Consider the following 22,065-nt stretch of genomic DNA (forward strand, 5'->3'; position numbering starts at 1 on the left):
TTACCTTAGTGGTTAAAAATATATTAACATTCCAACGGTGCTCCTAAGAACAGGAAGAAAAGATAGTCTTTCATTACGGTAAACCATTAATGCTGTTGTTTGAAGGGATTATCGGGTAATTTCGTAAAGATTCAACTCCTGCCCTATATCCACTTCTACAGGACCATCATTTATTCTATCAACTCTGAAACACAAAGGTGTCCATACAACGGAAGTCAATGGGGGTCAATGTTGTTTGGTCCCCAACATTCTTCAAAATATCTTCTTTTGTGTTCTGCAGAACACAAGTCATACAGGTTTAGAATGCGCGAGGGTCAATAAATGATGACGAATTGAGTGGTTTTCATTTTTCGGTGAACGATACCAATATCTGTATGTTTGGTTTTGGGTTAACAATCTTTTATATAATGTTTGTGAATTAACACTACACATTAAAAAGATATCTGATATCTGTTTTGGACATTTTCTGAGACGTCACAGCAACTCTTTTATAAGTTGTTATCTAATATTTCACCTTGTTCTAGTGTTGATCATGAGTCCCTCCCTTTATACACACCTTGTGTTGCGACTTTGACTCATATATCTACACTCTGTCTTCCAGAATATTTTGCCTCACGCTTAGATCTGTGATACTGTGACACAATGCAATGTGGCAATACCAGAAATATTTGTTTAGGCACTTTGTTTAGCCAGATATTATTACCCGTTAAAAACGTTATGCAAGAGACTATTAAATTCACTTTTGAGAATATTTTGAAGAACTAGCAACATTGACCCCTGTTGAATTCCATTGTATGAACCACTGAGGCATTTCACAAAATATTTTATTTTGTGTTTCCACATCTATACAGTATTTTGAACAACGTGAGAGTGAATAAATGATGACAGGATTTTGACTTTCTGAACTTTTAGGTACTATAGCTACGGGGCCACATCTACACTTTGTGATGTTGAAATGTGGAACAATTCCGCTTACGCACAATCTCTTTTTTTTCTCACTGTGGTGGACAGTGAGCCAGGTCGCTGAAATAATTTACTAAAATGCGTACGTGCACTCCACCCTGAGTTATCAGTTCCAGTAAAACATCATGAGGTATAGGCTATAAATGTTATTCTCAGGAAAGAGGATATCAGGAGGTGTTCCCAGGTAGATCAAAATCCACCTTTACGACACAAAGTCCCTAAAGCTTGTGTTCAGCAATGAATTATCAGTTAAATCACTACTTTTGGAGAAAATCCCCAATTTATAATCAGTGATGGAGCTGCAGGACATATAGTTAAACCAGGCTGTTAATCTACTATATTAATGTGTATTATTTGAAGGCTATAATGTGGATAAAGGATGCAGTCCTGTTAGATCAAAATAAAGTGTAAACGTGTTGTGGATGCTGTGTGATGACAACACAGTCTCACAGGATGTTGTGACATTGTCACACAATGTAATCTGTTGATCTTTGTTTATAGACACGTAGGCTACACATTTCACATGGTTACTCGTTCAAGTAATGTTTCATGTACTAACACATGTAAAATAAATATAAAAAAACATTGTGTCAAAATAATGTAATGTTAAAAGGATAGTTCACCCTAAAATAAAAATGTCACGAGTATTTTTTTCTCACAGAGAAAGATATTTGGTTGGATCCTTGCAAACAAACAGTTCTTCGACCTCATTGAGGACCCTAGTAGGAAAATTGTCAAAAATGCCCCAGAATGTCCTAAATTCTTCAAAACATTGTGTTCAACAGAATAAAAAATGGTATTTTTTTCCACTATGCTAATCCATTGTGGCCAAGAACTATTGGTTATAAGAATTCTTCCAAATATCTTTCACAGTGTTCATCAGAACAAAGAAACGTAAACAGATTTGGAACAACAGTAAATGATGACAGAATTTTTATATTGGGGTGAATTTTCCTTTAAAATAACTTACATGTGACTGTCTCAATAAAAGTAGTGTTTGGCAGAGGTCACGATTCTGGGTCATTTCATTCCCAAACACATACTTAACAATTCATTAACCTTTAAAACCAGAAGGAAACTACTTAATGCTAACCCTCAATCTTAAACTTCATTGTGTGATTAACAATAAGGAAGTTAATTCTGAAAATATCTGCAGGATCACAGTCGCCTATGGGCATGTAATTTCTTCATCGCTTATAAGTTGAAAACTTATTGACACTTATTAATGACGACAGCATAATATATGAGATGGGAAAAAAACACTATGAATACAATTCGTTATCATGTATATTATTCTCATACATTAGAAATGTAAAACCTCTACAGTGAAATGTTGTTTATTTTATGTTAATTCCTGCCTCATTCTGATGCATGTAAACATCTAATGTTTAATTCTTCATTGTGTTCATTCATTTTGTAAAAAAAAACAGTGAGGAAACATCTTTTATTTTTACTTATTGGATGGTGGGTTAAAATTATGATCTAACATACTTCAGACCCAATTCACACAGTATCAAGATATTGAAAACCATCCAAAGACATGTCAAGTTACAATTGTTTTAGTTATTTCCGTGAACTGTTCCTGAACTCACTGAACCTCAGTGTCATTTGCAGGGTAATGCTGATTTGCTATCTTTAAACTAAATACACATTCATCATAATATTGTTCAAATGATACATCTGACATCTGTATTTGCACTTGATAAAGAAGCGTCTTTGCTTCATTCATTTGTATTTGTCATATACCAAGGTTTGTTGTGTTTATGTTGAAACTATCTAATAATTTGACAACTAATGGTACAGGTTGTACAGTAACAGTCTTACATGTCTGCAGCGGTATATGAGCTTTAAACGTCTGATTGTAATGTACCAGTTTAATTTATTTGAGATAACACGCTTGTAATAAAATATCCAGTAAACAGCGATGATTTTACTGTATTTATTAGGATATTTTGACATCATATTGACATTGACAATGATTTTAAACAATTACATCACATCGTATAGAATTATGTGATCTGTTAGTCATGGAATCATATATTTTTCACATTAACTCAAAAAGTGCTAACAGCTTTAAAAAACTAAAACTAACCTGTTTTTAAGTTACAGCAACTAACAACTAGCCAATAGTTAAAATAGTAAGTTGAAATGACTTGTACAGAAAATTTGATTATATAAAAAAAATTAAGGCAACCATCAGTTTTAGCAAGTGAGATTACAGTATGTATTGATATTTCCTTTATGGATCGACCATTACATGAAATATGTAATAATATGCATTCATGTCGTCACGAATGAGCAGGGATGAGGAAGGAGAACTCAAACGCAGACAGTATATTAGACAAAAGACTTTTAATGAAAAAAACCCACGATGGGGAAATAATACAACAACTAAGAAGTTTACAAAATACAAACAAAATCGTCCCACGAGGGGGCAAACAAGGCTTACTTTAATGGAGACAAGGCAGGGAGAAAAAACAGGCTTAACTAGACAAGACAATGAACTTGACTCAAGGAGATACTCAAACACAGAGAAATACAAACAAATCAAAACGAACCAGCAACACAAGGGCATTATATAGGGGAAACTAACAAGGGATAATTGAAAAGGGGCAGGTGTGGGGAATCAAACAGTGATGGGAAGCTAAACGAGGAAATGATGGGGGGGTCAAGACGAAACCGGACAAAGCGCATGGCATGTCAAAACAAACAATGCCATGTCTCTCTCTACACCAAAGACGTGGGTCTATCATGATCCTAAGGAAAACATGACCAATAGAGGCAGAATCATGACATTTGTATTTGTAAAGAGAATCAACGAGAGGGAGTTAGATGAAGCAATTGATTAACATTTCTCTGTCATTACAATTATAAATGCTTTATAAACAGCATGTTTGCTTGAATCAATCACGGCATAAACACGTTTCTTTATCGTGTGGCCTATGTGTCGCGGCAGACAAACCTTCCAAAGCTATGAAGCATCTCCAGGTTTGCAGATGAAGTTACACGGTATCGCTAATGAACAATTTTATAGTCTGAAGTCATGTATTTTCACAACAGATGATCTAGAAGTTCTCATAGTGGTGAACAAAATGAGTCTGGTCCCGTTTGTTCATTTGTCGGCAAGCTTGCTCAACATTCTTGGTCAAACCGGGAGGACCACAGCTAAAGACGCCGACCTTTTCCACCTTAAATAAAAAAATACAACATATGACTGTTGCCGGGATACAATAAATCATTAATTAAACAAAGAGATAATAAAGAATGATTTCCCGTCTGAATCAGTTATTATCCTTACAGATAAAGATGTTAGTCGGACGAACATCAAGTAAACTGTGTAAACATTGAAATATACCGACCTCGGGGTGTACTTCCTGTAGCGAGCTGAGAAAAGCCACGAAGGGTGGACGACCGAAGTGGGTTATAGATCGCAGACCAGTAAACAAACTCCGGTTCCACACCTTCTGAAAGTGACGCTCGCAGACGTACTTCAGAAAAAGAAAGAGATTTTACAACTTAACAACTCGTGCGTAATCTCATATCAGATGCTGTGAACCTGATTTCTTTATTCATCACTTTAATGTGAGGGAATCATAATCATAATAAGCCATAAAAACATCTCAGTGATGTTATCATTCTCAAACAACGATGGCCGGTTTCTCAGTAGGCGGGAAACTAGCGCCGGTATTTACCAGCATGGTGGTGCGGAGGTCAAACTTCTCAGCCAGCTGAGTGATGTAGATGTGCACAGACACTAGATCATGAGTGTCCATCTCCTCCACCTCTCTTATGATGTCAGACACCCACTCGAACTGACGCTGAGTCCGTGTCACCCAGATAAAATACACCTGGAGCCAGAATACATTATCGTAATACTTTAACCAATTGGAAACCCTTTCTTCAATGAGTCTGCTTACACTAGACAACGTTTTGACAGGAAGATTAACAAATATAATAGAAATTGGTATTTTAGCTGTTTTCTATACTTAATTATATCCTTTAAACAAGACTCATTGACTTGAAAAGCGAACTTGCATTATAATATAAATACATTTTATTTTTCAAAATCTAATTGCAATGTTATCTAATATGACGTTTAGTCAAGTGTTGAAATGCAATTAATCCAGTTACGCAACATGTGGATCTGACTGTTGTGTGAATTGGAATTTGAATATATTTGTTTATGAAATAAACGTAAGATAAGGCCTTTCATGACCATGCAGCTGGTGATGTACCTTTTTACAATGAAATTTGCACTTGACAGAAGATTTAAAGACCAGGTCTTTTAAGATGGAGGCAAAGGGAGTGACCCCAATCCCAGCGCCCACGAGGACTGACACCTCGTAATCCGTCCACTCCTGATGGCCCTCCCCGAACGGCCCGTCTAGGTACAGCTGGAAAAACAAAAAGTGAGATCAAGCAAAAAACAAAAGTCAATAAACTGCATTCATACCTTTGGATAGCCTTTGATCTCCTGGAGATTCTCAGGAGTGTAGACCTCTCTGAGTTTGCTGGTCCAGGGTCCCACAGCACGGATGTGAAGGCTGAGGGTCTCCTCGTGTGGTGCGGAGGTCAGGGTGAAAGGGTGGTACTCATCTGTGCCAAGCTCCAGGCATGCGATACGTAACCACTGTCCCGAGCGGTACACAAACCCTTGAGGTCGTTTAAACTCCAGGTATGTCACACCTGCAGATATTTCATTTTAAGGCTGTTATGGTGAATTCAGTTTTTTATGGAGCTTTCGGGCAATCAGGACTAAAACACATTTCAGCACGCTGTGATCATTGTGTCCAGGTCCTCGGAGACAAACAGAGCTTTGTGCCAGATCTGAGACTGTGTGCAGTGTACCTGAGGGCAGCAGCTCGGCTTTCACCACTGGGATCTCCACCTTCTTCCTGTTGAGACTGATGAGCTTGTCCAGGAGGAAGAGGAGGGCGGGAGGGATCAGGTAGATGTGGAAGCGGGGTTCCTGGAGGAGAGCGTAGCTGCCATGGATGACCACCTGACAAAAAAAGTGTTAAATATACTAGTTTAGAGCTTCTACTTCATTAAGAATACAGATCTGCTGTTTCAAGATTTTATAATTAAGGAATGCAAAAAATGACGCTATAGCTTCAAGATGCTTTGGATTACAGTGTCTGCCAAATGCATTCTTGTCAATAAACACTGAAATGCATATTGAAAGGAAAATTCAATTGAAAGGAAATTCAATAATCACTTGTGGTGACAAAATGAGAAAGCGTGTATTGTAGAGATTTTCCTTTCATTGATAACATAAAAAAATAAAAGCATTAATTGTGAATCCAATCATGTTTAAGACTCTTAAAGGGACAGTATTCACCCAAAAAACGAAAATCCTGTCATCACTTACTAAGATTACTCACTCTCACTGTCATTTCAAACCTGTATGACTTTCTATCTTCTGATTAACACAAAAGAGGATATTATGAAGAGTGTTGGTAGCCGAACAACGGCGGCACCCATTAACTTGCATTAGTTTTGTGTCCATAGAAGTGAATAGGTACCGCGGTTGTTCGGTTACCAACATTTTTCAAGATATATATCAAGATACATTAACTTAAAAAGCAAAAGGATATTAAGATACTAAACTAGTACATATGCAATGCTAGACACTGTACCAAAATGTCAAATATAAGTAAGTTTATACTTAAAACAGGAACCGTACCAATGTGGTAAGAAAATTCAAATTACCCAACAGGCAGATTAAAAAAAAATAACTATTAACTTACTTAGTTGTATTACTTTTTATCATATTGCTTCTCAAGTAAATGTTCACTACGGACAAAAGTATTGGGACGCCCCCTTGTGATGAACAGGTTTGACTGCTTTAGTAATTTCTATGAGCACAAATCTTAATGCTACAGCATTTAATAATAGTCTAGAGAACTGTGTCCTTCTAAATGTATAGCAACAGTTTGAGAAGGACCCTGTGAACAATGTAAGATTCATAAAAGTCAAGATTCAGTCTAGTATTTAAGAACTTCCCTTATCTGCATAAAGCCCAGAACAGCTTTGAGTCAAACGCTCAATATAACTGGAATAGATAAACGTGTTATAGTGTGTTTCGATTTATATTTGTACTGGAAAGCACTTCAAGTTACTAAGAAAATGATTTTTGGCAGTTGTCTCTCACCAGCACATAGACAAGCACATAGAGGTAATGTGTGACCCAGAATCCCCTGAAGCTGATGCGTCTAAAATATCGCGAGGCAAAGACGTATATGAAGGCGAAGATCAGTAGCAACAGGACCCCAGTAAGACCTGAATGAGACAGAGAGAGACAATACATTGCACGTCCACACATCATACATTAAAAGGATACAAGCTGTGGTGAACATATTATTTCATGGAGAGCTATACCTGGCACGGTCTTAAAAAACCAAAACGTCCAATTCATTGGAAGCTCAGACCTGCAAGTGACAGACAAATAGGATCTTGAAAAAGGTTCCTTCCCAAACACACTGTATTTCTAATTTAATTTTTTTTTTAATTTTACCCGTTGTCAGAAAAGACTCTTGGAAACAAACAGGCGAGGATGCTGAGGTCACTGACACAAAAGACGTACACATTGACCACGTGACCCACACTATGTACAACTGGAGCCCAGAAAGAATAAAGAAAGCAAAACAAGGATTTTCTTGAACAACTACACAATATTTTGATGATCAAAAATCAATGAACAACTCAATGAACCGTATTCACATGTTCTCTAGAATTACTCACATCATCACTTTCATAACAGAACTGACAACACCTGAGCACGTCCACATCCAGAGTTGACTCATACATTTGCTCATAATATTAGATGAGTGCTACCTTATAACCGTATCGGTCATAAACATTTTGAAAGGCCCATGAGGAAGTATTCTCAAGAAGTAGTGAAATTTTTTAACAACCTGAGAGAATAATGGCCACCATAGCCATGTGTCGGTGGAGGTCAATGGCAGCGTCGAAAGGGATGTATGTGTTGAGAAACGTCTCCCTGCACAGCGTTATCAGGTTACGGCACACGGTTAACAGCATGTAGGGAAACAGGAATGAGATGGCGGCGGCAGAACCTCTAGATACCAGCACGCCCACCAAAGAGGTCTCAGGGATTCCACTGGCATAGGCCTGCAAACCATAATCTACAAACATCGCTATTGGTTTGCAACCGTTAGTGTGGAAATTCAGTGTGTTTATTTTAATTTAACATGGTGATGTTCAACTACTAAATAAATTGATTTAACAGGTACACATATTCACAGAACAAATAAAAGTTAAAGACTTTAAAGTCTTAGAACGACACTTACGATATAATCTTTCCAAAGCTAGTCCAGCGATGATCCCGTACATAATGACAATACAGACGATGTGTCTTCTGTAGTTTTCAACGAAGCGTTTAAACTGTTGGATCCTCTGCTTCACTGGGTTCCTGTTGTAACGTTCCCTCTGAGGCTTTACGTAGACTTTGGGATTGTTTAAGACAAACCTAAACAGAGCAAAAGAGCGTATTTTATATCAGTCATAGTATTTGCGCAAGGTACCTGTGTTGGTTTAGCTTAAATAATAAACACAATGGTTTAAATCGCAATTTATATACTTATAAATTGCATTTTGTGAGTTGAATTGAATAAAGTACCCGCCAATTGTTATTCAGATTTTTTGAAGACATGCGAGTGGTCGTGATGCTAGAGTGTTGATATGCGTTTGTTAAAATCCCTGTGAACAGGAAAGTTGCAATCGTATCGACACATTTCTGAGTGAAAAGTATTTTCAAAGGAGAAAATGAGTGGGCGTGGCTTGCGTTTTTTACTGCGAATTGATTGGATGTGTATAATCAGCTGCTGCATTGATTTTGAAATGAAACTGGCAGCAGACTGACATTGGAAGGGGAGGAGTTAACGGATGCTTCGGTCAAGCCTGCATTATTTCATGAAAACATAAGAATTGTCATTTTTTATTTCACTGGGACTTTAAGGTATTCTGTGTTGTTTTTGGGGCAGTTTATTACACCCTAACTGTATATTTTGAAGGTGTCATGGTGCGAGTACGTGTTTTTCTTTTTCTGTGGTGTGTTATAAGTTGCCCATGCACGTATTAGACACGTAAAATTGCAAAAGTGTCGGAACAAAAGATGCATTCTATCTAAAAGCGAATGCTCACCCAGACCTGCCTGAAACACCTCGTGTAACCACACCCCCACAAATCTACGTCAGTTCATGGTATGATTTGACTTAGACCGCCAAAATGTATACACAAGTTAGGTGGGTGTACCTGTCAGTACAATTATTTTGAACCAGATGTTCCAAATATGGTAAGAGGTGTTACATTTCCATCACACGCTTGCAGTATTTGACCAATCACTACACACTGGTTAACTGGCCAATCATAGCACACCTCGCTTTTCATTGCGATGAGCTTTGTAAAAAATCTGCTCGTTTAAGAGATGCGGAGCAAAGAGGAGATACAAACATCATGCATGTGGAAAATACAGCTTTTTTAAACCTTAAATCGTGTATACACATTGCATTACATATAAAACAATTGACAATATTTTTTCTATCCGTATTCACCCAGTTAAAGATAAGCGCCCTAAATTAGTAGAAAAGGACATGAAAAGGTTTAAAAGACAGAAGAATCAACAGCCACCTCAAATACTGCCTACCATCACTACCCCAACAAACAGAATCCCAGCTGAAGAAAAGTTCAGAAGCTAAATACACCTTGAAACAGTAGTTATCCTATTTAATACTTTACTTGTTGAATATTATATGCCTTTTCATACTGATTTGTTATATAAAAGAAAAAAAGCAAACAATTATAATTAATTTAAATGATGACAAAAAAGCCTACCTAGGTTTTCATTTATTGTTGTAAGACTTCAAGAAAGGTCCTATCACAAAAGGAAACTTCCGACCAAACTGTAAGTATTTGAAATGCTAATAATTTAGTCCGGACTTATTTAACCCAACCTAAGAATAATAAATAATAATGTTAAGATGAAGGTACACACCATAAAACAGCCCTCTAGATGTTCTAGATGTCTAGATGACCGTCGCAATCAATCAAAACGTGGGTTTATTTATACATAATGTGGGAACTTTTTACACGGCCCCTTATTTACAAAAAGTTTGCTTTTATATTTATGTTTATTTGAATAAACGACTTGTGACGGAGTTCTTATAAGTAATACAAGTAAAGGCAGTGCCCGAATTGAACCAAGGCTTATAGAGGGTCCCCCATAAGAGTTTTTTTTGGTGGGGGATAGTTTTGCAATATACAATTTATATAAAACACAATATATTTGATAATAATATGCATATATATATATATATATATATATATATATATATATGTACTATTTATTAAAAACAGGCTTACATAAAGGCTTCTTTTACTGTATTTTGGATCAAATCAATGCAGGCTTGGTGTACAGAAATGACTTTTTAAAATGTAAAGAGACATGACAACCAGCCTATGAAGAAACTTAATATAAATTATTGCAAATAATTAATTATCCAAGTTAACCATATCCATTGCATGAATTTAATCACATTTGTCATTTTTACATTTTACTAATAAAAATATCTGAGGGACCCCCTAAGTCTATTTTTTACTTCTTATGGGACTCCCTAATGCCTTATGGGGGATCCTGGAGCACCCCCAGCCCCCCTTCAATTCGAGCACTGAGTAAAAGCACACCTCCTCCATCTGAGGGCTTATTCGTGTACTGTTTGTATCACAGAGCGGGACAAGCGAGTATGTTCTGTTGATTATTACTACAGTTCTGCTCAATAGTCACTAATTCTTTTCCCTTTTTTATAACACATAGTAAAGCAATTAAACGTGTTGTGACTAGATAAAACTATTCCAGACAATTCAGACGACTTAATTGATTTGATACCATCCAAGTGAAACCTGGCCGACGTTATGTCACAAAGTGGCATCAGTTGCTACAAAAGCTGATTGCCACATTTCCCAGCGAGCAAATGACAGGTTTCTCAAAGGCTTAAATCTAACACCGCGCTGAGCTTCTAATGGCCATGCACATGATACAACACGCAACACATGCTCCTTAATGACCGCAACAGACATGCTATATCTAAATGCCTCACTTCTTGGTCTGCCTTTGACGAAGTTCCTGGCCATGATCCCCCTCAGAGCTGTGAAGATCTTCAAGTACTGGAGAACTAAACAGAAAATCAATAAAACCTTAAACTCTTTGTAAGTCGCTTTGGATAAAAGCGTCTGCTTAATGACTAAATGTAAATATTAACCTCATGTACACTCATTCACTTTTAAGTTTTACAGTAAAAGTCTTTACCTGTTTTTCTCCATGAAGGATATGCGCTGTTGTTTGGCTAGTTTTTTCTTTCCAAGTACTTCCATGCCTGTAGATACATGCAAAAGAGTGAAATTGCATGTGTGTTAAGAAAAATCGAGTAATGTCTCCTTTCTGGACAAATCGTGTAAGAAATCTAGCACACATTATTTGTTCAACCTTTAATATTGAGTTGAGCTGAATGGTCTCGCAATAAAAAGTGGAAGTCCTCCCAGGAGAAGTGATCTTTGTTGTCAAGTCCAGCTGCCTGAAGCATAACCGCTATACCATCATCAAACTGACTCTTAGACAGAGCACCGCCAGAGATCTCAATGAAAGACCTGCACACCAGAGAGAAAAACTCAATTCCTTCTTGAAAATTAGATATGGGCTGCATCCGACATCGCATAGTGTGATAGTACGTACTGAATTTGAATAAATACCTACCTATCGGCCAGTAAAACAGTACGTTCTATATAGTATGAGTGGGAGTAGTATGAATATATTTCGGGCGTACTGCCTCCGCCATGTTTATGGTCATGTGACCCGTATGCTCTTTGACCTGTGACTTATTGACAACATATTACACGTGAGCCTTGATTAAAACATAATTTAGTCACAAGAAATTCATTTATTGGCACTAACATTAAAAACGGACGTCCGACTTAAAGTTTACTGCTATTTATTTGATTTACTTTTGAAATTTGAACGTTGCTCAGCTCCCTTGGCATCATGGGATAGATAAGTGTCTATCCGATCCACATTCACGAATCTCAGCAGAAGTTGTAGACCATCCGGGTATCTCTCTCCTACTGTTTTATGCATACAAATTTTTGCCTATTCTTTAGTATGGAAGTTGGCGATTTCAGACACAGACATGGTGAATTGATCACAAACAGGAAGTGACATCAAAGCTGACCTGAGCAAGGAAGAGAACTCCTCCTTAGACAAGAAACCGTCTTCTTTAATGTCGTGCATTGAAAACAAAAGCTTGGACTTTTCCTCAGGTGTACCTGAAATTGAGAATCAGAGTAATGTAACAGTATAGCAAACCTATATATGGTTATTAACGACATCATCTCATGATTAACTAAAAACTATTTTTAAAAGAATAAAAATGTGTTAATTATTAATATTAAATACCTTACCAGTCATAAAAATGACGATGACATCCAGGAACTCCTGAAAGGAGATGAAGCCGTTGCCGTCCTTGTCGGCTAGTGTAAACATTGACTCCACAAAGAGTGAATCAGGCTTTAGACCGAAAACACGGGCAAATTCAGCTCTTGTAAGTTCACATTGTAAAGCCTCTCTGGTCCTCTTGCTTAGGTCTCCTGCATCACTTTTATCAATATCCAAAACCTGGAGTCGAAAAACAAATTTGACATGCTGCCTCAATGGACTCAATAAAGTCAACACACACTTACTTTTGCAAAAGCGTGTTTGAAGAACGTCTCCACGATCTTCTCTCTCTGTTCTCTGGTCACAGCGTCGTTCAACATCTCTCTCTCGCACATTTCCGTCACGTTCAGACTCTGAATTCTGCCATTCAGCTCGGAGCGCAGGTGACTCAAAAACTCTGACCTCTTATTTGAGTCATCGAAGAACAAAACCTGGTGGACACATCGAATCAAATATAATGCACTACTGAGCATTTGTTGACTGAGTAAGAAAGTAACTCGCTCCCTACCAGATCATATTCTTTAGGGATCTTCAAGAGTAGAGCCCGGTGCAGGTGGTCATTGGAAATCAGTACATCCAGGTGGTCTTGGTCACACAGGTTATGGTTGGTCAGAGATCTGCTCTCAAAGAAGACCTGGAACACTTTCTTCTCATTGAAGGCAAGTGTGACCTGTCGTGGTGTAGTATTGTGACCCAGCCACTCTTTGGCTGTAAATGGAATTCCAAAAACAAGAAAAATGAACAGAACATGATTGGCCGATTGAGCCAATGTGACAGGGTCGTGTGACTTACCAACGATTCCACGTGTGGGTTCTTCATTTCTGGTGGGACCTCTGAGTTTCTTCTGGAATCGTTTGTATCTGGCTGACCGTAGATGAGCCACCACATAAGCCACTATGAAGCTCACTGTCACAGAATGACATCATCGTACATTTGTTGAAAATGATTGGCAGGTAAATGCATTATTTTCTTATAGGGCTGCACAACATTGAAGAAGAATTAGATTGATATGTGACACAACAACGCTTTACGTCTTACTATACATAACTTTTTGAAGTTTAAAATTAATTGGTTATTGCAAACCATTGCAATACATGTATTGAGATTTGCACATTTGCAAAATTTCACAAATTGTAATATATCGTGCAGCCCTACTAGCTAATCTTTACTGCTGTGAATTAAACAGTTTGTCAATCAATCATAGCTAACTATTTATTAAAGTTTTATTATTTTATGTTTTTATTTCAAATGTGTATTTAAAAGCTCATTAAAGGGTTCGGCTAAACAAATAAGTGACTAATTTTGAACAACAACAAAAAAATCCATCATTTCAAAACCAAGGAAAAGCCAGACAGGGTTGCCAGGTTTGTTTTTATGCCAATTGTGCTACTTTTAAACGGTTTCCTCCATCAGCTTTTATTCTCAAGGTAAAAAAAGTGTCTATAATTAAAGTGAAAATCACTTTATAGTAGTTAGTTCCATAACAGTGACTGTAAAATATGTAACATATGACTGTCAACCCTTTCTTCACATAAAATGCAAGCTATGCAAAAACCCAATTAACAAAAGAAATGTGTATTATCGTTTTATCACAGCACACCACAAAGTATTAAAATGTGCTTACCAACAGGAAACAAGAAGAGCACAACCACCGTTATGCCAAATCCAGCTTTACTGCTGTTGTCAAAAAAACTCATAGACGTGGCCTGTGTGCAGGGGTAAAGATCGGAGGCTTTCATTGGCTCAGGCTGAGGGCAAGGATCATCTATTTAAAAAAAAGCCCAAAATGATTAAACTCTGCCATTTCAATGATATGCATTCATTATTGCTAAAGCCTTGTTACCGTTCACCCAGAAGAACACGTTCTTTTGAATATCACCCTCTTTCGCGCTGGTGACATCTAGGAGAACATTGTGAAGTGTGGTGTTACGTATGGCTTGGATCTCCTCTTCACTGAACAACCTGAGAAGGATGAAAATGACTATTAATACATCCAAGATGAAGCTTTCAAAGCTCACAGAAATGTCTACAGTTGTAACATTTAGTGAACTCATTGGAAAACGTCACACCCGTTTTGTCTGTTCTCAAACCAGAAGCGATCGGCGTTCCTTATGCGCTCAAACTGGTCCAGGATGATGGCTGAGAACACTGGACCTGGTCCGTCCTGAGCTTCTAGGAGCCCGCCAACAAACAGCTCCAGTCTGGAAATGTCATTCTCGTACAACTCTGCAAGCTCCTTTAGCAACTGCAAAAGTGTAAAGTTTAATGTAACCGCTAGGCATTCACATTACATTTGCGAAAGTTGCTACCGTGATGCTACAAACGTTAGCAATTTCATACCCGTGTATTATTCAGTCTGGGGTTGATCTCCTCCCACGTGTTGACCGGCCGAATATTAAAGCTCTCTCTGATCTGATTATAGCCGGACAGCCCGAAATCACGCCCCCTCTGGATGGTCAAGGCCACTGCATCCGATCGTGAGAACCGCAGGGGCCCGTACATATAATCTGAGTGAAAAACGGCACAGAAGAGATGAATACTCTTCAGTCAGGTCCCACACACTTCATTAGCGTCAGTAAATAGTAAAACAACCTTTCAAATCCTCCACGACGACATTGTCCTCTCTTTCAGCGATCTGAGAGGCCATGCCCATCACCAGCTCATCTACATCCTGACCGGACTGCACATTTGGGTTCTACAAGAGAAATAACATATGTGTATAAATATCTATAATTGTAAATACTGTATCAGTAACATAACCACATATCAGGATGTATCAAGGCAAATGCATAATCTTATCTTATCATACGTTTATAAATGATTAAATATGCACGCCCACCACCTTTGAAATCACCGCTGGACCCTTGCCACCCCAACCTATTCCCCTCAGGACCTCCCCTGTCCATTAAGGTTCAATTGTCAGTGACATAGGTAACACACACAGAGCAATACACTTCGCCTCCTCCTTTTTGCATTGTTTTCTTTGTAAAATCAAATAGGGATTTCTAAGTCAACCCAAACCCATTTGTTATGACTCACATTTCGGCTCCAGAAGGCATTGCACAAACGCAGGCCAGTAGATTTACTCCCATCTACATTCACTGCACTTTGATAGTGACACGTCCTGTTCCTGAATCATAGAGACCGAGAAGCATTCAAACAATCTTAGAAACAATTAACTCTTGTGTTTTTAAAAGGGTTGCCAGGACAAGCATTTTTGATCAATTTTAAAAATCTTTGATAGCCGACAGAATCTTTTCTTCTACTGTTTATGAAGATTCAATATATCATACGCAGCCCCTATTGTGTAACAGTAAAAATATTTTAGTAAAATATTTACCCTGCGTCAGAAATTGCCTACTTCTATACTATATAGTAAGGCCAAAATCAGTATGAGTCATGAATGGTAAGTCAAAAGTCAAAATCAAGTCGTCCCTAGTATGATTCGCAAACCACAGCGGATGTACGTCACTACATATAGTCCCGCCTATTTTTTGCCAGGACTGCCCACGAAATATTCACTCTTCCTCCCCAAACACTGTACCTCGTGAGCCTCATTCGCGGTAGACCAATCAAAGCAGACTAGGCTAGCGTATAGGAGGGTATTTGACGGATGAATTGCGGAACAAATCAGTTAAGAAGTAAGGTAAGAATAACAGTTTTTACACCATCTATGTAAATAAACTTGTTGTTGGACACTCCATAAAACAAAGTAGAACCCTAAAAAATCCCTAGTTATGTACTCTTTAAGAATATCATCTTATATTGTATCTTTTCATTAGGGATACTGGAAATTGACCTTTTATAAACACCAGGCGGTGCAAGAGTCAGTCCAAACCTGACTGCGGCTGCTTCAAACTCTGCAGAGATGCTCGGATCCACATATTTTTGATAACCTGCAGAAAGTCAAGAGTACTGTATCACAGCCTTACACACTCTTGGCATTCTTTCAGACAACTTAACAAGGTGCATTCTGGGAAAATGTGTCAGACCTAAAGAAGTTTGCACCTATTGGATACCTCCTTATATTCTTTCATTCTGTATGTCAAATATTAGGTAATTATTTGAGAATTAATACTTTTGAAGGTTATTCTAGATTTATTATGCTTAACCACATTTATTACAGTTAAAACACTCACTGCAGTAACTTTGTATTTTGACAGAAGTTGTTGTTACCACAGTACATTTTTAAGGGACTAAATTACATACTTGACTTGTTTTAACCTGTTATGACGTAGAGGCCAAGTCCATGTTGCCAACTGCAAAGCCAACTACATTACGTCAAAGCCACAAGATATCTTTTAACAAACCACAGATTAGTCTCATGCAGCCAGACTTCTGACCTGCGGCGTGAAGTCTGGCCTGCTTTGTTACTTTATCTGACCTTTTTTTATGTGCTGCTCAAGTGGATGGTTATCTGAATAGTCACCACAACAATAGAGCGAAGTAGAAACAAATTACTGAAATACAATCAATATAAATTATGGAAATTAAGTGGGTTCAGACCTAGAAAGTAACTGTGGGATAAATGCACAAGCTAAATGCTTGAATGGAAATATCGATGACTTGAAACTTACTGCATAAAACAAAAGTTTATGCCACCATCCTAGGAAAAAGTTTAAATTTAATTTAATCATAACTTTTTAAGGCAAGAAGATTTGTACAGGTAATAAATATAATTTACTAACACCAGTGACAGTGGGATCAGTCCTGAGCATCCTCGATCTACTCTAAAATTGCTTCAAATACGCTTTAAACAAGTTTAAAAAACTTAAAAATGGCTTTAAATACATTTTTAAAACTCTTTACACTTGCTTTAAAACACTTTAAAAAGCGCTTTAAACACGCTTTAAAAACACATGTTAAATGCGCTTGCTACATCTTTCTGCTTTCACAGACATATTTATGTAAAAAAAACATTGACTGAATTGTGACCGCACCTCCAGACGGTCAGTTGATGAAGCGTGGGTGTGCCGTCTGAGGCAAAAACTAAACACAGATTGGTTTTGCATGTCCATATTCACATTAACACAGAGGAAATTCTTACCTAAATAAGAAGGAACTTGAATTCCCAGATAGGCCGGCAGCCACTCATAAAATGCTATATTCTATAGAAAACAAAAGAGAAGAAGTCCAGAGAAAGATGTTAATGACCGCGTTCACAAAAAGCATTCAACGCAACAGAGTTCAAAGCAAAGCCGCCGCAGTACATTATGTTTCAAATTGGCACCTATTATGTGTTGTGACTCAGTAATTCAGGACTATTTGCTGTACCTGAAATGTTGAAATAACCCTCTTTCGAGCAGCTTGGAAAAGCTCTTCGTCTGACCATGACGGGTGTTCCTCGTGCAGTTTGGAGGCCAGGTGATTGTGGTAACGAAACCAAATGATTCCCTCGATGACCGAGAAGATGTTCTCATTGGCCCAGGCATTTCCAAACTCTGAAGACACGCAAAACCGGCACTTACAAACCACACTGCAGACAACTGTACACGTTTAACATTTCAGTGAGTGCTATGCGAAAGACTTTCATTATTGGTGCTCCCATTGTGATTTGAGAGCATTTATTAAAAATGTAAAAAAATGGATTCATATTAGTTGCTTTTTTATACAGACATATAAAATAAGTAAAATAACAGTCATTAAAACTATTTTCGTCAAGATTCAATGCTAATCCATGTACAGAGAGTTCAATTACGGCTTATTAGTGTGACAAATGTCTGTTTGACAGCGTGTATCTGGTTTAGCAGTCACTGGGTTATCATGTTAAGCAATGGCAGTGGCACATTAGGATTAATTTCCACACCACACCTCAGTATCTGTATCCTGTGATTTTTACAACTTCACATCGTTGAGTTTTTATTGGACTGCAGGAGGAAACAAATCTCAGACTTGAAGGGACCGAAATTTCCCGCTACAGATTGTAAGGCAAAAGTCGTCACAGATAATGCTTTAAAACGGAGATTAAATGTTCAAATGAAGAGATAGAAAAGGGAAAGGAATAGATAAATGAAAATTCGGTCATGAATTACTGTATGAATGTATTTGTTCGGTTGAACGCAAAGAAACCTTTGGAACAATGTTTTAATGGTACAATTTTAAGCAATTTAATGGTATTCAATGGTGCCCAAGAAATCTCATGTACTAACATTCTTCCAAATATCTTTCCTTGTGTTCAACACAAAAAAAAGCATACAGGTTTGGAACTACTTGAGGTTGAGTAAACGATGACAGATATGTCATTTTTGGGTGAACTATCCATTTCTCTCTCTCTTCAAAAGATATGTGCAAAAATCATACCAAAACATGGAAAATATTGATTTGTGTACAGGCAGAAAGCTACGTTTTTAACACCTCATTTGGCCTATATAAACCAGGATCTTATACTTGGAATGAACCCAAAACAGTCCTTTGATGTGTTATTGATTGTATGGTCATAATTAAATGTTTGTCTTACCAAAGAGCTCTTGTGAACTAGGGCCTGTTGTGGGGTCTGGTGCGCTCCACATGAGAAAACTAGTGTTGCTCCGTCTGGGCATATCCGGAGAAGGCCCCGAAGCCAAAAGCCCTCTAGAAAATGTTCTCAAGGCGTCACACCAAGAGCTGGAGGATCCGTATATGGAGCTGCCATCCATCCATGCAGTCACATGATTCAACTAAAAGAATGATGGGATAGTTGAATGTCAACTGAAGAAAGCACAGGGTCTCCACACACATACACATGTGCTGTCATTTGCTTTACCTGTGCGCGGGGGTTGTTTGGACTTTTTCCTGTGCTGCCATCCCATGCTGCTCTTTGAAACGGAAGCAGGACTGGTTTTGAGGAGTTGGTGCGAAAAACAGGGTCATCTTTTGGGACTTCAATATGCATGAACTCAGGGGGGCAACCGGGTCGTCGGGATTCTGAGATCTCAGACCATACATGATAACCTAATAGGTTAACAAAAAGCATGTGCAAACAATGCATTACAACCATTTCCTTCTGATTCATTTTCAATCAATTGTAACCGTCCGGAAGTAAAAGTCACATTTATTTTCTCCCTGTGGAAATAGTTTTTGAGGATAATGAACCTTGAAAGACAAACACATTATTCACTCAAGATTAGCAAAGCGGAACGCAGCAAGAAGTTGTTTCCTACACATCATTAAGCAATCTGTTTGGAGCGAAATGTGTTTTGATCATAAAATAGACTGTTTGTGAGATTTTACGACAAATTTACAGCCATTATAATAGAATCGGTTTAGAAATCACAAGCCATCCAAGTTGACCACTGCACTTGCTTGCCAGTGATACACGGAAGTTGCCATGTCCAAAAAAATTAAATTGACCAGATTCTAAAACCAGTGCTCGAATTGAAGGGGGGCTGGGGGGATCTGGGACACCCCATAAGGCATTAGGGACCCCCCAAAGTCCATTATTTACTTCTTAAGGGGGGTCCCTAATGCCTTATGGGGTGTCCCAGATCCCCCTCAGATATTTGTAGTTGAGTAAAAATTATAATGACAAATGTGACTAAATTCATGCAATGGATGTGGTAAATTTTGTGAATTCATTATTAACAATCATTTATATTATGTTTGTTTATGGGATAGTTGTCATGTCTCTTTAAATTTGAAACGCCCCGCCTTACGTCTAAGACCGCTAAGCTCAGGACAGTGAAAGAAGACTGTTCTTCGATGTAAGCCTGTTATTAGTTATATTAAATATAATCGTATATAGTTATGCATATTATAACCAAATATATTGTGTATGTTGTATCAAGTGTATATTGCGAGACTACCCCCACCAAAAAAAAAACTTATGAGGGGGATCCCCATAAGACTTGGTTCAATTCGAGCACTGATTAAAACTTTGGTTTTAAGTTTAAGGTACTTGAATTAAAAATACTTTCTGAAACTGTGAAACCATAATTAAACATGTGGCTGTGTTTCATAAGGTTGCATCTTGAATCAATGAAGGATAACTCACCGAAGGCCACAGAGAGAACAGTTCTGTTTTTGAGGGACAGGAGACCGGACTGGCCACTCATGGCACTGTTGCTAATGCGGCGGGGGTTGGGCAGGTGCGGCTCCTGTCGGGGCTGATAAACTCCATCAGCGTACTGCGCCGGCAGGAGGCGCACTAGAGCTGAATCTGCAGGAGCAATACCGTCATCTTTAGAAATGAGTTTAAATTCTTTTTTTAAGATAAATTATTACTATCCCACTCACTCGCTGCCCCTCGGTCATGATTTGCCAGATTATTGTACCACCCGTCGGACCTCTGAACTTCCCAGGTAATGGCAGAATCGGCACCTGTTTGGTACAAAGCAGACGGATCAAAAGCAATTTAACAAAAGTTTTATATTAATGTGTATGTAAAAACAGGATACAGAGTTTCAAACTATTTGAATATAGACAATTGACAAAAATCCAATATAATATAATTCTGTCAATATATAACGTAAACATGTTATTGTATTCACTTTACAATAATATACTATAAATATGAAATTGATTTATTATATAATAATAATAACTAGAACAATGATGTCTTATAATTTATTATAATGACTAAATATTAATATAATTTCTAATATTTTTAACATTACAAATTAGCATACCTATTTAATTCAATACTGTAACTGAAAATAGATGTTATAATAAAACATGCGCCAGATAATGACAGCAAGCACTGGAGCCGACTCCAAAAGCAAAATATGATTCATTTTTATCCAAGCATGAGCTGAATATGTTTTAAAGAACCTCGTGCATTATTCCAATAAGGGAAATCTGACGTTTTGTTCAAACATCCTAATAGTGCAGGACATCTATTTCATCATTATTTGTTTTCAACTTTCAGCGAAAACTCAGTTTATTTGAAGGTTTAATTTCCAATGTGTTGACCACCGTAAAATAAACAACACAGTACTCACAAACAGCTCTATAGAGAACAAGCAGCGCAGTTAAACGTCTCCAGAGGACCTCAAACGAACCCATTCTTGCGAACCAATGAAGCATCTCTACACCTGTGCAAGAATGCGCACTTCAGAGAAAACACGACACGCTGTTCTGTACTGTGTGTTACAGAAACCGAAAGCTAACAACAATTATCAATCAATTAAAGAAATGAAAAACACAAAACAACAGCGTACAACTCACCAGCCGTTGCCTATGAAGTCGAATGGGAGTGAGATTAAAGGGGAAAGTCACTAAATGAGGCGTGAAAGAAAGATCCGACCCACATTCAGACCTGACCGTTCACTCTTATCCTGAAGGGAGGGTCACGAGAAGTTAACACCCCAATTCCTGGAAATACCAATCAATGCAGATCAAAGCTATAATTATTAAACGCGAGCGTTTAAAACATGCGCGCCGATCTAATCATCTTATTCCCCAGGCGCACCTTTCCCTCAAGGCGCTCGAGTTTACGCGTACAGGTAAGTTGCGTCGCAGCATTTGGTTGGCTGGAGCTTTGTTCAGGTCTATTAAGTAACAGTCCGTTTTTTTGGAAGATCCGATGTCCTTTGATTTACAGTGTCAATCCGCGTATCGGCTTTCACGCGCGCAATCGCAGCCAGGTGCGCTCACCTGCACCGGGATCGCTTTACATGAGC

The 22,065-nt window shown here is 38.0% G+C and overlaps 1 protein-coding gene across 1 annotated transcript; it reads right to left on the reverse strand.

Moving 5' to 3' along the window:
* Positions 1–3,990: 3,990 nt before the first annotated feature.
* On the reverse strand, positions 3,991–21,660 carry duox (dual oxidase). The gene is made up of 34 exons (XM_056740179.1): positions 21,611–21,660; positions 21,385–21,477; positions 20,681–20,764; positions 20,439–20,603; positions 19,212–19,399; positions 18,927–19,125; positions 17,744–17,910; positions 17,517–17,577; positions 16,269–16,365; positions 15,509–15,599; positions 15,062–15,164; positions 14,810–14,976; positions 14,539–14,714; positions 14,313–14,431; positions 14,094–14,234; positions 13,262–13,375; positions 12,978–13,177; positions 12,715–12,900; positions 12,436–12,649; positions 12,207–12,300; positions 11,468–11,628; positions 11,291–11,357; positions 11,082–11,156; positions 8,277–8,455; positions 7,881–8,111; positions 7,481–7,580; positions 7,345–7,394; positions 7,118–7,245; positions 5,812–5,965; positions 5,417–5,649; positions 5,199–5,357; positions 4,656–4,811; positions 4,323–4,451; positions 3,991–4,151 (listed from the first exon to the last, which is right to left on the reverse strand). The coding sequence occupies exons 2-34, from the start codon at positions 21,467–21,469 to the stop codon at positions 4,029–4,031; spliced, it is 4,596 nt and encodes a 1,531-aa protein (XP_056596157.1). The 5' UTR covers positions 21,470–21,477; positions 21,611–21,660; the 3' UTR covers positions 3,991–4,028.
* Positions 21,661–22,065: the final 405 nt, after the last annotated feature.

This window comes from Triplophysa dalaica, chromosome 24 (assembly GCF_015846415.1).
Source record: "Triplophysa dalaica isolate WHDGS20190420 chromosome 24, ASM1584641v1, whole genome shotgun sequence".
NCBI lineage: Eukaryota > Metazoa > Chordata > Actinopteri > Cypriniformes > Nemacheilidae > Triplophysa > Triplophysa dalaica.